At 44.7% G+C, this 13159-nt stretch overlaps 2 protein-coding genes across 2 annotated transcripts in view; both read left to right on the forward strand.

Moving 5' to 3' along the window:
• LOC138515431 (zinc finger protein 208-like) overlaps positions 1-13159 on the forward strand; it is a 488076-nt gene that overhangs the window by 24773 nt on the left and 450144 nt on the right. The gene's annotated exons all lie outside the window — the stretch shown is intronic.
• Positions 10356-12071, forward strand: LOC138515430 (micronuclear linker histone polyprotein-like). Its single transcript, XM_069630273.1, has one exon. It carries the CDS (start codon positions 10356-10358, stop codon positions 12069-12071), a length of 1716 nt encoding a protein of 571 aa, XP_069486374.1.

Below are 13159 nucleotides of genomic sequence, written 5' to 3' on the forward strand. Positions count from 1 at the left end.
CCAGACCTATCTGTAAAATTAGACTCGGTCATCTTCTTTTGCCATTTTCTTTTAGGAAAGGTCCTTCTTGTGTTGTCTCTGCGCAGCAAACCAGGTTTGGTCCCTTTGTTCGTTGGCCTTTGGCGGGCTTCACTTCTGAAGCCCTCCTCTGGCGCCTGAGTGTCTGGGGTGGACAGGATGTGAGGGAGGTGCCTGAAACTCCCTGCTGCAGGTCCGAATTGCCTGAAACTCCAATCAACAGAGATGCCCTTCAGGGTTAACTTCTTCCCTTGAGTTTGGTGGGAACAACCAACTCGCAAGCCACCTAGACACTGTCCTATTCTGGTCGGATTTTCATCAGAGTGCTGTTGAAAACCGGATAGCAAGAGGGAAGGAAACCAGGGGGACTTTAAGGCACTCGCACCTTAAACCGATGTCTTGCTACAGCTTTTGGCCTCTTCCCAGGGCAGTGCAGGAACCTCCCGACGTCCTCTGTCTTGTCTGCACGACTGAAGCACAGGAACAGCGAGATCTGCTTGAACTGCCAGGAACAATTGCCTCAGCTACAGCTTTCTTCATTTAAAAGGCACTGTGCAAACACGGTCCGGAAATCTTTTCGGCCATCGAGAAAGTGGGTGAAACTTTCCTCAACAATGAAGGCTTGTACTTCCCTAAACATTCGTCAAACTTTTCACCTAGCCAAATCATTTAAAAATCTGTGGCAAAGACTTAACCGTTACATACCAGAACTGTGCTATCCTATACAAAAGACTCTGAACCATTGACTTTGGCCCAGGCTTATTGAGAAGAATTGCTGGTTGTATTTAACTGAAAACCTTTGCCCTGCCTATGATTGTATTTGGGCTGTCTATTCTTATAACCGTGTCTTTTCCCTCCTTTATTAAGTACCTAAAGTGCCATTTTGCTCACACTTCATTTTTGAGCTAAACTTATTTAGATACTTACCGGTTGGATTTTTGTGGTGTATTAATGTGTGATATTGAGCTGCTTATGCTAGTGTAATGTTTTATAAATGATTGAATGCATTTTATATTCTTTTACTAAGAAACCTTGAGTAAGTGTTTACTTGAATCACTGTATTGGTTAGTCCTTTGTGTAACTTGTTCTCCTGCTCACTTAAACTCTTGAGATAAATCTGGCTGCTCAGCCATCGCTACCACTTTACTGTGTAGTACCGGCTTGTACCAAAGGTGAAATTGTGATAACACTTGTAATCCTAATTACGTGTAGTGTTCCCAAAGGGTACTGCAGGTGATTCTGCCTAAAACTACATACTCGGTTAATTTGTGCCGCCCCTTCTTCAGGACGTCACACCAATTCTCCTGCTCTGCCACTCTTCACCCCTTGCTCCCATTTATTGTTCACGATAATTAGTCCTTCAAAATTGAACTGTACTATTTGCATGCAATGGCCATCCTTCTGTGTTTCCCAATCTAAAGTTAAATATTCTTCTTCGACTGGAAGGGTGGAAGCTGCTACATATTGCCCCAGAAACTGCCCTCGGACCCAGTAAAAGGCTAGGTGCACTGGACACTGTGGCTACGCTACCTCTACCTAGTCAGGAGTAAATAATCTAGGGACACCAGAAGCATGGGGGAATAAGAGAGCAAATATAACACAACTCTCTCTTTCTCTCTCCTCACCCTTTTCATTTCATGATACCATAAATTATCTGATGCAAAGCCGTGCTCGTCATTTACTGTTTCTAAATTTACATCATCATCATTATTTACATAATCTATTTCAAGGTTGTGTGCTCTTAATAATCTTTCTGCCGTATCCATAGTACTCAGACCCATTTACATTCCTACTATTGAAAACATATACCACAGAAATCAAAGGAGAAGTAGATCTACAAATTCTCATACACATTTTTAAATGCATTTTTTGTTTAACAGTCTGAATAACAAATAACATTTCTCAATCTCTGTGTGCCCCCTCCCCCTGTCACTGGTATGAACTGTTTCCTTAGGGCACACTTATCTTTTTAGGACTGCTCTTCCCCAGGTGTCAGTGGAGGGACTCTAGTATCCCTTTATACGTCATGGACATGGATCCAAATTTTGCTTCCCTCACTTTGACTGCAGTCGGTGTAGCAAAGATCACTTGATGAGGCCCATGGAAACGCTGTTTATTCAAGCAGCAAACAAAGGAACGCACGTAGATTGAGTCCCCGGGGAGTAGCAATGGTTGCTGTTGATATTCGTGTTCCTTGATGTCTTTTCCCATTGCTTCATGGTGTGATACTGTAACATGAGAAGACACAATCTTAACGTTTTTAGTCAAGGCCCAAAGGTATTCCCCAAACTCGAATCTCTGCTGACTTATGTGCGTCTGAACCTGATCTTTCCCTGGCTTATTTTGTAAGTAAAACAGGGCCAACGGAAGACAGTACAAGCAACATTTTTGCAATTCACCACATAATTTAGACAACTGCATTTAAGCGAACCATTAAGCCTTTTCATTATCCCATTGGCTTGTGAGTGGAACACCAAGCACAACCACCAAGCACAACCTGTGCTTGGTCCCCAGGAGGGATGCAATCTCTGCAAATTATGCATAAAAAATGGTCCCATTATCTGATCTCAGGACTTCACATATTCCTCACTGTGGAAAAACCTCCTTCACCAGAAATGTTGTTGCCAATTTTGCATCAGGCTGCATGCAGGGACCAACCTCAAGCCATTGGGAAAATTGACACACAATTACAATCAAATACCTGAAATGATTACATTTCTGTATCAGATCAGCAAAGTCAATGTGAAATTCTTTGAAAGGACCTGAATGAATTACCCCTCTCACTGCTTTCATGGTGTTACCAGGATTGAATTCTTTACAAACTATACAATTCCCTACGAACCTACTTACCGGTTTGTGAATGTTTGGTATAAAGCACTCTTCCAGGAGTTCTGTTGCTATTTGTTGGCATATGTGATGCGTAGTGTAGCTTCTCTAGTGCCACAAGAAGCAGTTCTACGTGCATTACTGCATTTCCCATCAACTCCTGTCTCTACAACAAGTCTGTTGGCGAGAGCATACATCCCCTCTTTGCCCAGAGCGTCTTCTCCTCTTGAGGTACCTTTCCCTGCATTTCTACTATTTGAAGCAAAGAGACTGCAGTATATAGGACTGGCAATTGTACCTGTAGGGGCACCATTTCCATTTTTGGAGGTTGAAAAATTAGCGAGTATGCTGCTTTCCTTTGCCGCTCTGTCTGGCATCATTACCTAGTGCTATTAAATCAGTTCTATTAGTATACGCTGCACACTTCACTATTCCTACCTCTATGGGCAATCTTAGTGCTTTGATTAGTCTGGATAGCAGCACGGCATGCCAGACAGGGGACCCGTCAGATCTTTTAAACCCTCTGATCTTCCATCTAGATAACCCAGAATGTATTGTGGAGGTGATATACGCAGAGTCAGAGTAGATAGTGACTGCCTTCCCCTTACTCATTTCTAGCAGCTCGATGCATGCAACTAGTCCTGCCGCCTTTGTGGAGTAATGGCAGGCAGTTGTTTTTCCACTCCAACCCGGTGTCCCTCATCCACAAGTGCTACAACAGGTGCCCTGTGTGCCTCTCACCAGTGCCCTGATCAATTGTTGATGACCCGTCAACAAAGAGTACCCCACCTCCTTCCAAGGCATGCTCATTAACATTGATTCTCTCTTCTTATTCTCAGTAATAAGATGCACAATCGTGGACAACGTCGTCAGGTTTCACTAGTTCACTTAATAATTTTGCTGGATTGACTAGGTGACACCTTACTGGATGTATGGAAGCATTTGACAAAATAACATCATATCCTGATACTCTTTGGGTTGTCAAAGTAGACTTAGGGCCTCATTACACGGTAGGCGGAGAGCCATGGCGCTATTTGCGCCATGGCTCATGCCGGTAAAATACCGGCACCGCCTTGGCGGAAAGGGGATTTACCGCCCCATTCCAAGGTTGGAGGGGCGGTAAATCCCCCTTCCACCATTGCCCTTCCCCATTCCCATTTCTGCCCCATAGGGCTCTGTGGGAATGGGGAAGGCACTAATTGCGGCACATCAATTTTGCGGTGCCGTAATTAGCTCCGAGGTCCCTTAGCGGGTTGGATTTTAACGCCTGCAAAAAGCAGGCGTTAAATCCCCCAACCCGCAAAGGGACCTCGTAGTAAGGCTGTAAGGATTTACCGGTACCGGTATTTTACCGGTACCGGTAAATCCTTACCGCCATCCGTGTAATGAGGCCCTTAGACTTTTCCAAGATAGCAAAAACTGCATGTTCCACATAAAATGTCACCGAGCAGCCCATAGTAATGGTTGAAGACAGAAACTGACCTTGCATAACTGAATCCAAAAGCCTGCTGTAGTAATCCATGGGCTTGTAACCTAATGATGTTTTTGGAGCCAGAACTGGTGTCATTACCTATCCATCTGCATGTGAAAATAGAGAAAATTGTTTCTGGTAAATCAGGGTCGCCAAAACTGGAGCATTACTGATCGCAGTCTTGAGTTCCCGAAAACATGTTCTCATTTCCTCTGACTAACTTATCGGTCTCTTCTCCTTCTGAGCTTCCTTAAGCGTTAAGCCTGTTGTAAATAGAGTAGTCAAAAAGCCAGGACCTACAATAGTTACAGAACTCCAGAAGCTACTGCATCTGTTTTACCGTAACTGGCTGAGCCGTATTCTGGACTGCGGTGGCTTTCTCAGACATTACCTTCTCTCTGCAGACGATATTACCTGTTACTAATATACTACCTCTGTCTGGCAATACTGCAATTTATCTTTATCTACTTTGTACCCCTTCTCTGCGAGCAGGGTGAGGGGCTTGATTGTGTCTCCTGGACACTGCTTGTCTGAAGCGCTACAGACCGTAATGTCGTCCACATACTGAATTACGGTAATGGGCACTCGCAAGTTTCCCAAATCCATTTGAATGAACACTCTAGGATTCACAGTACCCCTGGGGTAAGATTGTGTGCTAAAATCTCTGCCCATGTGTTTGTTTATTATTTATAGGGCGCCCTAAACCCTTAGTTAGCTGGCCGCACATCATAACAAGATTACTTATAGCTTAGTTACATTTGCATAGATAAGGTATATACAGGAGCATATATAATTACAGTTTGCATAGTTACAGGTATATACAAGTGCATAGGTAATTGCAGTTGTACATAATTAATGACTGAGAGGAAAGAAGAGAGAGCGAGCATATGTGGCTATAGGTTACTGATCATTGTGGCGTAGCCAGTTGCGGGTGTTGCATCTGAAGCTGTTATAAGATTGGTCCCTTCTTAACTCGACTGGTAAAGCATTCCATTGCTGAGCTGCTTTTAGTGGGAAGCTATTTCCACCTGTTTTTTGTAAACGGAATCTGGGTATTTGGAGACAGTAGGAGTTGGCTTTTCTAGTTGGGTGTGTAGAAGGTTGTGATTTCTTCTGCCGTTGGAAATGTGCTCTCTACTAGGGAGGTTCAGGGCCGTTCTGAGTGCATTGTTTTGCAATGTTTGTAGTTTGTTAGTGATATATTTATTAGCTCCTGCATAAAGTGCATTGCAGTAGTCCAATTTAGAGAGGATGAGGGCATTGGGTAGAATAATACAGCTAGCTGGTGATAGGAAAGGTCTGCATGCTTTGATGAGTTTGCCGGTGTAGGCAGTGGATGAGGCAATGATTTTACTTGTTTTTTTAGGGAAAGTGTGGAATCCAGGTAAAAACCTAGAGTCTTCACTTCTTTGGCAACTGTAATCATATCACCGTTGATATTGAAGGCACTTTAGTTGTCATTGAGTTTTTTTAAGTTGTTGGCAGAGCCAAGGTTTAGGATCTCCGTTTTATCGTCATTCAGGCAGAAGCCGTGGGTTGCCATCCATGCCTGAATGAGGATGTAGATTTCATTAACTAAGGCTGTATCTGATGTGAAATTGCACGTAAGGGGGCTGGGGGGGTAAGGATCTGGGTATCATCTGCGTAATTTGTGTAGGTGACACTCAGCCTGTCCAATTTATCAAATAAAGGCTCAGTGAAGATATTATACATGGTGGGAGAGACACATGACCCTTGGGGGACTCCACATGTTGTTATCACTGGGTCTGCAGAAGCTGCCGTGGAGAAGACACTCATGCTTCTATTATCAAGAAATGATTGGACCCAGGCTATAGCTTCACTTGAGAAGTAGGCTGCTGATGCTAGGTGTTTGCATAAAACTGTTTGGTCCACCAAGTCAAATGCTGCCGACAGATCAAGGAGGAGTAGCATAGCTGTGTTTCCTTTATCATTAAGTTCATCAATTTGGGCTTTAAGATCTATTAGAGCTGTCTCCGTATGATGTTGGGGTCTGAACCCCGATTGGCGAGAGCCTAATAGTTGGTTCGTTTCAAGGTATTTTTGAATTTGTAAGTAGGCCACTCTGTCAATTATCTTCAGGAGAAAAGGGACAGTGGTAATAGGTCTGTAGTTTGTTGGAATGGATGGGTCTAAGGTTTGTTTTTTAAGAAGGGGTAAGACCCAGGATTCTTTTAAACTACTTGGGACAGTAATTGACATAAAGGAAGCATTGATGAGTTTGGATATAAAGGGGGCTGGCTCTCTGGCTGCATCCTTAATTATTTGGAAGGGGCAAATGTTGCCTTTTCAGTTTGAAGGTTTTAGTGAGGCAATCATTTTTTCTGTTTCCTGGATAGATATTTTGAAGAATTTTAATGGTGCTAGGTAGGGTTTGTTACTAGGAGGGGGGATAGTAGGGACTTCTGTGAGTGGGAGTGAGACTTTTTTTAAAGCAATTCTGGTTTGCAAAGTTTTTGTTTTATTTGCTAAGGCATTTTGAATGTTGGTACACCATTGTTTATCTTTAAGTAAATTATCTGGTGGAGGTATAGGGGATTCTAATTCACGTAGCATCATGAATAGTTCCTTGGTGTTGGAAGATGCTTTGGAAATCCTTTCATTATAGACTTCTTTTTTAGTCTGAATGATTTCATTTTTGTATTTAGTTGCAAGGGGTTTGAGTTTTAATTTATTTTCATCCATGGGGGTGGGTTGCCATATGGTTTCTAGCTTCCTTTTTTCCAATCTGAGTTCTTTTAAGTGAGGGGTGAACCAGGTGTTCAGTTGGGCCTGTTGTTTGCTCTTACAGTTCTTAAGTGGGGTGTTGGAGTCTAGGATCTTAGTCATAGTTTCGTTGTAATGGTCTACCAGCATGTCTGGGTTAGAGTTGCTTGGTAGGGCATTAATCACTGGAAGGAGACAAGGTAGGATGTTGTGATGTTTTCCTTGATCTGGTAGGGAGACGGGGTGCCATTATTTTTTCTTTGTTTGCTTCTTTATTGAGTGTTAGGCTAAATTCAATCAAGAAGTGGTTGGTCCAGGGTTGGGGTGTAATTTTCATGGTTCTAGTTGGGCAGTTTGAGGTGGCTACCCAGTCAAGGGTCCATCCTTTGTCATGGGTAGGGGTGAGGACTTTTTGGGATAGCCCATGTTCATTGAGCATGGTGGCTATTGCTTGTGCTTGTTTGTCGTTAAGTCCTCGGTTGAAGTCGCCAAGGATCATTATCTGAGATGATTCTTTAGTATTGCTGGCTATCAGGCTGGAGATATCCTCTTCAAACGAGCCTAAGGGCCCTGGTGGCCTGTAAATGAGGTAGATAGTCGGGGTGTGGCATGGGGATATGGGCAGTTTAGCAGATAGTAGTTCACATGATTTTAGTGGTGGTAGAGTAGAGACCCTTAGTTCCATGTTAGATTTAGCAATGATGGCTAAACCACCTCCTCTAGCGTTGGGTCTGTCCATTCTTAGGAGTATGGTACTCTTTTGGAATAGCCAGTGATGGCGCTGGGCCTGCTGCCTCATGTAGACAAGTTTCTGTGACCGCTAGGAGGTCAAGGTTGTCTGAGGTTAGGATATCAGCTATATCGGTGGCATGGGCCACGACAGATCTGGCATTAATTAGGGCTCCTACTATTGTAATGATTTTGGGTGGGCATTTGGTGTTCAAAGATGTTGGGGTAGGTTCATTCATTATAACAGTAGCAGAAGTTTGTGGAGGTGCTTGCGACAGATTCCTAGAAGTATTTTTGGGGGTGATACAGCGGTTTAGTTGCATTTTATTAGGTAGTTTAGGTTCGTGGAGGGGGGAGAATCTAGCACGAAGCCTAATGTTTCTCGACGTGGTAGGGCAGGGTGCGCATTTAATTTGGTCCATGATTACCGATGTTGGGTGTAAGAGGAGCAGGAAAGCAGGTAGCAGCAGAGAGGTGCTGACGTACATAATGCGGCGGTTAAGGCTGGTTGCAGGGAGTGAGGGCAATAGGTCTGTGGCTGAGTGCAGAGTGTTCACAGAAGGCTAAGCTTAGCACTTCACAGTGTGCTGAGAAGGTGTGGGTTAGGATCAACTTTCGCGAATAGGCTAAAATCAACTTTACATAGGTGGGTTAAAATCAATTAATGGAGTGGCGAAGAGTGGCAGTCTTGCTGCTTACCTCGTTGACTCCTGTTTCCTGCGTTCACGCCTGGAGGCGTGTCTACTGTTTCCAACCTCTCTACAAAACGCCATCTCCTACGCGGAGTGGCGAAGAGTGGCAGTCTTGCAATCCTGCCTGTCATGGCTGCCAAAACTGCCGACTCTAATAAGCCCTTGGAACAAGAGGTTCAGGCTCAGGATTTGGAAGAAGGGCGCCTACTACGTAGTGCCCGTGTTCGTACTGCATCAAACATTCACAAAATGGGAATGCGTCCTTCTGAGAGAACGTTTTCCCCAGCTTCCCAAAAAACAAAAAGACATTTGCTGCTCGAAAGTGGAAGGAAAAACGAATCAACTTCACCTTCGTTTGAAGCCGGTGGACTGGAGGAGCAGCTACCCGGGGGCAGCAGAGCTTTGGAAGAGGACTCGCGGACCCCCAGGCGGTTGCCACAGCCCACAGCAATACCATTGAGCGGTTTGTCGGCTCCCGCTGCCGCATCCTCCCCGCTCCAGCTCCCTAGTCCCCTCCCCCCTGGAGGGAGGGGCGGGTGCGGTAAGCCAGAGAGGCGGGGCGCAGGTACGCCGATGACGGGAGGCAACAGCAGGCCCAACACATGAGCCTCAGCGAGTAACAAACTTCGATGCGGGGAGGGTGGCGTTGAGGACCGATCGATTTCGATCCTGTCGGCTCCTCGAGACCTCATGGGAGTGCCACCCACACGAAAGCCCCCCCCTTAGACCCGGCAACCACAGAAAGGCTGTCACCTACTACAACGTCAAAAAAAGTGCTCCAAACAGCAATGGAAGAAGGAAACAAAGTTCAAATTACTGCTATTGTTTAAACATATTCAGAGAAACAAATGTGTGAAAAGACGCCAGTAAAGTCTAAAACGCCAAAAAAGCAATTGCAGCTTCATGAGGCGGACCCCTTTTTTTCACACCAGGAAAAGGTCCAGGAAAAAGATATTGTACATATTTCAGTGCTGGAAACCACGAGCAACAAAAAGAAACAACGTCGGAGCCAGACGGCATCACCAAAGAAGGGGAAAAAACACAGACAGAAGGCAAAAGTGAATACAAAGTCCAACATTCAGAAAAAGAAAACGTTGATCCAACAGTCTCGGAACAGTGTAAATTCAGGGGCAAGAACAAGAAATTATGGGCGCTGGAACCAGATAAAACTCCAGTAGTTAACCTGGTAATGGACTTCTTTAACACCTTTGCCCCGCAGGTTAGGGGTGCCCAAGACGATCGCACAGATGCTGAGATTTTAGAAGCAATTAACTCCTGCCAACCACCTCAGAAAACCAGGAAAACTGATTTTCCCACTAGCACCCCCCTGAAACCTACGACCCCCTACAAGCCACAAGCTTTACTAACATCTGAGCACTTGTCACCAGCGTCGGGTGCTCCAACGCAGGACTTATCCTCCCTGCTACAAGATCATGCTCTGGATGTGGACGTGGCCAATCAACAAATTGCCCTGAAAATCCCAGCGAACCGACATGAAAAGAGCGCAGGCGTGACACCCCGGGCCCTCACCTCGCCCGTAGGAAACTTTCCACCGACTGGGGAAAACCTTCTGGCCCGGGAAAAGAACCTGTCCGTTTACCCAGAAATACCCTCAAAGACTCTACTGAAACCGACCCTCCAAAGTCCCCTACCCCCTTCCGAAAAGGCCGATGAAGATGAAGCTTCCGTGGCCTTTCCACCACCAAACAGCCCCAAGCCAAACCATAATCATGGCAACAGAAAGCGGATCAAGTTGGGACCGGCGGGACTCTATAGACTATTTCAATAACTCCTCAGCAAGAAAGTCGACAGTAAATGAGCAAAATCCAAACAAAAATCCATCAGGCGCTCCAAACGACTCTCCAGCAAAAAAGAAACTGGACTTTATATCAATCATGTCTGCAGTGTCGATAGCCTTGGCGCCTTTCACAAAGTTATATGAATCTATCAGCGAAAATCTGAAAGATCATACCACCATGCAGGCAATGATGTACACAAAATTGATCTTTCTGGAAGGCTACATTACTGCCCTAGACCAGCGTCTAAAAACAAACACCCGATCTTCAAAAGAACAATCAAAAGAGGAAATTCCGTATGACCAAGAGAGGACCTCTATTTCAACACAAACACAAAGCTTACCAATTTCACCATCGACAGTCATGCCAGTGGCCAGTGAGCCTCTGACTTCAACTAAAAATGGCGCTAGGATCTACGATCAAAGTGAAGTCATACATATCAGTGAAGAAACACCACCAAGACTGAATAGAAACCAAAGCCAATCTAATGAAAAAGAATCATCACTGAGATCGAATGGAAACCAAACCCAACTCAACGAAAAAGACCAGGTTTATCCGATATTTTGTGCACAAAATGGAACATTGACAGAAAAAATGGACAAGTCAGACTCAAGACCCACACTGCAGAAGCCAAAAAAGAACCAAATCAAAAAGGGCCGTCCCTCTACCCTTCAGGGCTCTACCCTTGTCTTCCAGTTTCCAAACGACACAGGAACTAAACAATCCCCAAAAACAGTAGAAGACTTCCTGGCTGATGATCAGCTAATGAATATTAGTGAACATCTAGAGAGAGATCCAACAAGCAGCATGCCTACCAGAAAAGAACAAGTCGAAGAAAAGGCGCCGCCTAGTCCCCCGTCTTGCCAACTAAAGAGCCCACCTTTTCGTACCATGGAAGAAAGAAGGAATACTCTTCACCAGCCCTCAAAAACCAACCAAACCAACGCTGGACATAGGAAAGTATCATTTTCCTCAAGGACAGAGTCTCCTTCGTCAAATCAGGGAACCCCAAAATCGGAACCCCGGCACAAATCCAGAGAATGGGGCAGACACTCGAGCAGGGAGGACTTGCGGCGCGCCTTAAGCAAAAAGAACTCAAAAGAACACCTAATTCGGGAAAAGGAACCCCTACGGACGGTCCACCACAAATCAAAAACTGAACTTGACCACGACCGAAGCAACTCCACCAAAAAGATCGCCTGGTCTTTAAAAATAGAACAACGGTCAGAAAATCGTGACGAAATAATCCTCAACAGAAGAGGAGTTTTAACCCTCTTTGGCTCCATCCCGGCGCTTCGACAGATCAAATCAGAGGACCTGAAACTAGTGGATCCCTACCATTCAAATCGTAGAGCAAACACTTACCTGTATATTGCCTCAAAGAAAATACAGTCCCGAATAATTGAAGAAGCAGAGGAACTATCTAAATTTGGCTACATGGTGACTGGAAACTCGACGTCACCCGGTGAGCGCAGAGAAATACAGGATAACGCCTCAGCAAAGATTGCAAGTACAGGCTCAACAAGAAATAAGAGTGAGGACTACTCTTACACAAAGAAATCGTACGAGGAGGTGGCCAATTCCAAAAGAAGAAGTGAGAGGAACTCATCAAGTGGGAAAAACAGGGATACAAGCTCAAACAAAAACCCACAGAAATCAGTGAACAAAGAACCTCCAAAAAAACTAACGCCTAGGGAGCCGCAAACAAACAATCCAGACTCAATGAAAGCGCCAGAAAATCCACAATCAAAAGGAAATTTACTGGGAATTTGGTCCTGGCTCCCAAAAGCACTCTCAAAAAACTTGAATAAATAGCAATGCGAAGGTCGGCAGACCCACGACAATGACATCTTGCCAGCTGACCCGCGTCATACTGTCCTAAAACTTTGCTCCTGGAATACTCGTGGATATACACATTTGACGACCCAGAATGATGCTGACTTAGCTTCATTCGATGTGATCTGCCTACAAGAAACATGGCTCACAGATAAACCCATCTTGGATGGCTATGACCAAGACCTGGCTCCTGCAAAAAAAAAGGCCTATTAGGCCGACCATCATCCGGACTACTTGTGGCTTGTAGAAATGGTGCAGGAATGAAAATGAAAGAAACTCTGCTGACAAATCTATCTATACTGGCAGTCCTCATTGAACTCAAAGACCCTGAAAAGGCACAAAGCACAGAAATAGCAATCTTAAATACCTATTGGAACCCAGCGACTATAGATTCAAAACACTTCACCCATATGATGGAAGAAACAATTGCCGAAATTCAGTCAACACGCCAGGTTTCATATTTCATAATCTGTGGAGACCTCAACATAACATCCAAAAAATCCTGTGCGACAGAGGGGAAAAATACAGCAGCAGCTCAGAGAGGAAATCTTTGGCGCAAGCTGATGTCCTCACGACACATGCTAAACCTCGACACTGTCTTTAAAGAGAAAGACCGCCTGCCGACATGGGAACAGGGAACGTCAAGAGCCGCAATTGATTACATCTGTCTCCCGCCCCTTTCTAGAAATTGTACCATCCTTCAAGGTCTGCAAAACAACAGCCAGTGACCATAACCAACTAATAACAACTTGGTCGACCAAATTCCGGAGAGCAAACAACGAGCCTTATAGCATTGAAGTAAACAATCAGGGAAATCGCCTAAAACTTTTAACTTTGGCAGTAAGGATGCTCACACAGAGATACTCTGAAGAGGGTTTGTCAGAAGAAAACCCCGAACCAGACTATGTGCCTCTACTCGTGGCTTTTTCTAAAAAAAAAAAAGAAAAAGACATCTCAAACCTCCAGTACCATGCATAAACACAGCTATGATGCCCAGTTGGCCTCTAAAAGACGAGAATTCTGAAGAATCAAGAGACAACTGAAGCAAACATCACCAAGCCAACAGG

This window comes from Ambystoma mexicanum, chromosome 6q (assembly GCF_040938575.1).
Source record: "Ambystoma mexicanum isolate Mex_15411 chromosome 6q, UKY_AmexF1_1, whole genome shotgun sequence".
NCBI lineage: Eukaryota > Metazoa > Chordata > Amphibia > Caudata > Ambystomatidae > Ambystoma > Ambystoma mexicanum.

What these genes read in the sequence shown, in the direction of transcription:
- LOC138515430 (XM_069630273.1), top strand. Translation starts at nt 10,356, where the DNA reads ATGTCTGCAGTGTCGATAGCCTTGGCGCCTTTCACAAAGTTATATGAA.